The sequence below is a fragment of the Mus caroli genome, chromosome 7 (genome assembly GCF_900094665.2).
Source record: "Mus caroli chromosome 7, CAROLI_EIJ_v1.1, whole genome shotgun sequence".
Taxonomy (NCBI): Eukaryota; Metazoa; Chordata; class Mammalia; order Rodentia; family Muridae; genus Mus; species Mus caroli.
The window spans coordinates 23,756,538-23,760,372 of NC_034576.1; the positions used below are offsets into that span (position 1 = coordinate 23,756,538).

The 3,835-nt window shown below is 53.0% G+C and overlaps 1 protein-coding gene across 2 annotated transcripts in view; it reads left to right on the forward strand.

Moving 5' to 3' along the window:
* Positions 1-3,835, forward strand: part of Cadm4 (cell adhesion molecule 4) — a 22,106-nt gene that overhangs the window by 496 nt on the left and 17,775 nt on the right. The window contains exon 2 of one of the 2 annotated variants that reach the window (XM_029479180.1): positions 1,293-1,313. The exons of the other annotated variant lie outside the window; for it this stretch is intronic. Within the exon in view, the coding sequence (XP_029335040.1) occupies positions 1,293-1,313 (21 nt within the window). The remainder of the gene's footprint in view (positions 1-1,292; positions 1,314-3,835) is intronic. 2 annotated transcript variants of the gene reach the window in all.

Sequence of the window (3,835 nt, forward strand, 5' to 3'; positions counted from 1 at the left end):
TCTCCAGGCCGGTCCCACTGTCCTTCGGTCCTAGTCTTTAGATCTCTCTCTCTCTCTCTCTCTCTCTCTCTCTCTCTCTCTCTCTCTCTCTCTCTCTCTCTCTCTCTCTCTCTCTCTCATTTTCCCCCAGCCCTTGTCCTCTGTCCCTCAGTCTTCAAGTCCTGTCCTTCCTTCCGTCTGTCCTCCTTTCTCCTTGTCTCCCCCTTCCCATCTCTCCACTCCGCCTTTGTCCCCCACCTCTGTCCCTTTTTCCTGGGTCACTCTGCCTGCCCCCCTTCCTCTATTCACTCTGCCGCCTCCTGTGCTGCTGTCGTCCCTCTATGTCCCCATTCACCATCTCTCTCCCCGTCTCCTTGACATCCTGTATCTCTTCCCTTCTCTGTCCCCTATCATTCTCCCATTTCTCTAGCAGCCTCTGTTGCCTAGCTGCCTCCTTTCTCCTCTCTACCCCACTGTCTCCCTATCCCCCAAATCTGCTTCCTCTCCCCATGCATCCTCGATCCTCCTTTTCCCATCTCTGTATCCCTCCTCGCTCCTGGAGAAGAGTGGTGTCAGGCAGGGCAGTGACAGTATAGATGTGTGAAGTGGCATATAGGGAACGTTGGCATGTGAGCACACACGTGGATTCCACAAATGTCTCCCCCAAACCCTCCCACCCGTTCACACATCCAAGCCACACTTCACAGAGGAGCCCCCTCCAGGACATCCACATGTCTTTCTCACTCACTGTGGGAATCTGGAGGACCCCCCCCAGCCCCCACCCAAGACACGGTGACCCTGAGGCTGGGGACAAGGTCAGGAAATGTCACCTGAACGCTCACACTTAGAACCCTGTGTTTCTCATATCCACCATGGGACACTCCCCTGCGGTGGGTCCAGTTACTTTGCCCAGGAATCCATCATGGGGAGGCTGCTGGTGAGCAAAGGCAGGGCTGAGGTCTCCTATAGGGAGTTGAGAATTGGGACCAGGTGGCCCAGCCCTCTTTCCTGGCTCCAGTTCTATCCAGTGAGGGTGTTGAACCAGATCCATGTCTGACAATGTGAGGGAGCTTCTAAGTTGAGTGCTGCCACACCTGCCACCCCAAGCAAGGGTTGCTGCTGAGGATGAGGCTGGGGGCAAAGCCGACCTTAGACGTTCTGCCTTTCTTCTGCAGACTTCTGTAGTTGCTTCCTAACTTTCATCAGACCCTCCTTTGCGACGAGCATGCCCCAATTTCCCAGGTGTGAGCTTGGGACTCTGGGTACATTTCCATCTGTTTTTCTCTTTCTTTCTTCTTATGCATTAAAACCAGGCTCTTGGGATCCTGCGACCGGTGAGTCCAGTAAACATAGAGCCCGAGGCTATTTAAAACGTTGACACCCCGATGACGCTAGATACGGGAAGTCTTTAGAACCTTAACGCCTTTACATTTCTAGAGTTTTGTTGGACATGGCAGCCTGTAATCCCAGCTGTTCTGCTCTGGAGGCTGAGGCAGGAGGGAGGCTCATGAGACTTGCCTGCCAGGATTACTACAGAATGAGTTCAAGGCTAGCCTGGGCAATTTAGTGATTTTCTGTTTCAAAATAAAGGCATTAAAGAAAGAGAAGGGGGTGCTAGGGAAGTAGCGTGTTCGTCACAGGTGTCTAGAACCCACCAATGAGGGGCTGGGGGTGGGGCTCGGTAAGTACTTGCGTAGAATTAGCAGCCAGAGAGGGACTGCAAATATATAGCTCAGTGGCAAAGCACTTATCTAACATACCAACATATGAGGGACCCTAGGCTCATTTCCCAGGAGAGAGAGAGAGAGAGAGAAAGAGAGACAGAGAAAGAGAGAGAGACAGAGAGACAGAGACAGAGAGAGAGACAGAGAGAGAGAGAGCAAGACAGAGAGAGAGAACTAGGCTCTCAATGATGGGACCATTCTAGTGAAATTTGACATCTGTGAAATTATGAAATCTTGACTCATCAGGGTTGTGCAGCCCCCGGGTCTCTTACATCTTGGAACTTGTATGTAGCCTCAGCTGACTACCTACCCAGCTCAGGAGTCAACTCTCAGGCACTTCTGGGAGGTGGCTCTAAGCGTTGTCCCTGGTTTAGATTTTAAAGTGATTGCTTCCTGGTACCTTAATCCTTTCTGTAAACGACCTCTAAATTACATGTTGTGGGACTTTATAAATAGGAGGCAAGCTTGGCGTCTTGGGGAGTGCTCCAGGCGGCTGGGTCCTAGCTTCTGGGGCAGTCTGGGGCAGTCCTCTCTGCTATGGTTTAATGTCAGGCCTTCTCTGGGCCTCAGTTTCTCTTTCTGGTGAGCATGGACCTCGGGGGTCCTATTTGTGAAGCTTCTTATTGATATCCAGTTTCTTTTCTGTGTTTTGAGACAAGGTACAAAAGGCTGGTCTTAAACTAAGTAGCCCCCAACTGGTCTCAGCGTTATAGTGGTCTTCCTGCCTCAGACTCTCAGAATTGAGATCGCATGTCTTTGCCCCCATGCCTGCCTTTTTAATCAGCTCTTTATGAAGGGCTCTGACCACCCGTTTTAGGGGGTTTCAGTGGCCATATATCTCCTTACACAGCCAGCAGGGGTGGAAGACTGGAGCCTATATTTGTGCTTTTCAAACACACACACACACACACACACACACACACACAGGCAAAATGTATCCTGTCTTTCCTGGATCACTCATTTGCTGAGAATATGAAGAGGCAGATGCTGAGAGAAAGAAGGCTCTAGGTGGACAGGATCTGTGAAAAGGGACAGGTGCCTCCCAGAGATGCGCATGGGGGTGGGGGTGGCGTGTGACCCACAGCTGGAGACTGGGTGAAAACAGAAGGAAGCAGAAAACACAGATATGTAGATACTGAGAGAGAATAAAGAGGCTGTTAAGACTTGGGGAGCCCTCTTGAGGGGGACTTTGTTGATCCCAAGTTTCTCGTCTAGGGTGACTCACTTCTCCCTGTCATGGTTCTAAGTGGCCACTTAGAGCATAGACGGACCCTCCTTTCATGGTGACTCACCCCAAAGGCTGGGTCTTGGGAGATGGCTATCACTGACCCCCGACCCACTCATGGACTGGATGCCTGAGTCCCCAGAATGTGGGGGTGGAGGTCAGGTTCCACCACAGATTCCAAGACCTTAGACCCAGCAGGGCTTGGGCCCAGGGGTGGGTTAATGTCGTGCGAGCCTGGCCTGTCCCCGACTTGGGGAACACAAAGGCGGCTTTCTCTCTCTGGGTGTATGTGTGCATGTTGGGGGGTGTGCTGGAGGCAGTCAGACTCGCCAGCATCCAATGGTCCACGGCACCAGAACCAGAGCTCCCATGGCTTCTGCCTGTAGACACGGGGCCCCTCAGCCCCTCTGTGGACACCCAGGGGCATGGGGTGGGCTGCCGGGTCTTCATGGAGCAAAGTGCAGAAGAGTAACTGAGGTGAAGGCTTAAACAAGCTGAGTTCAGTGGAATCTTGCGTTCTTCCGGGAACCCCACACTCAGGGTGACCCTCTGAGGGACTGCTCACCCCTGCTTGGACCAGAAGCCTGGAATCCAGGGAGTCCCGAGAATCCCAGGAACGTGGGGACCACAGGGAGGACTTTGTGTGAGGCTCCTGACTCACCCCTGACGCCCCCACCCAAAGCCCAGGTCCCCAGACACTCGGAGACAAAGGACAGAAGACAGGATCATGGCTTAGGAGTCCAAAGTTTTCAAGAGGGAGAAGCTAGGGCTCAGATCCCAGGGTCGAAATGAGGAGGACTGGCATCTAGACTCCTGTGTCTGAGGGAGGAGGCTGGGGTTTGGACCCCTGTGTCTGAGGGAGGAGGCTGGGGTTTGGACCCCTGTGTCTGAGGGAGGAGGCTGGGGT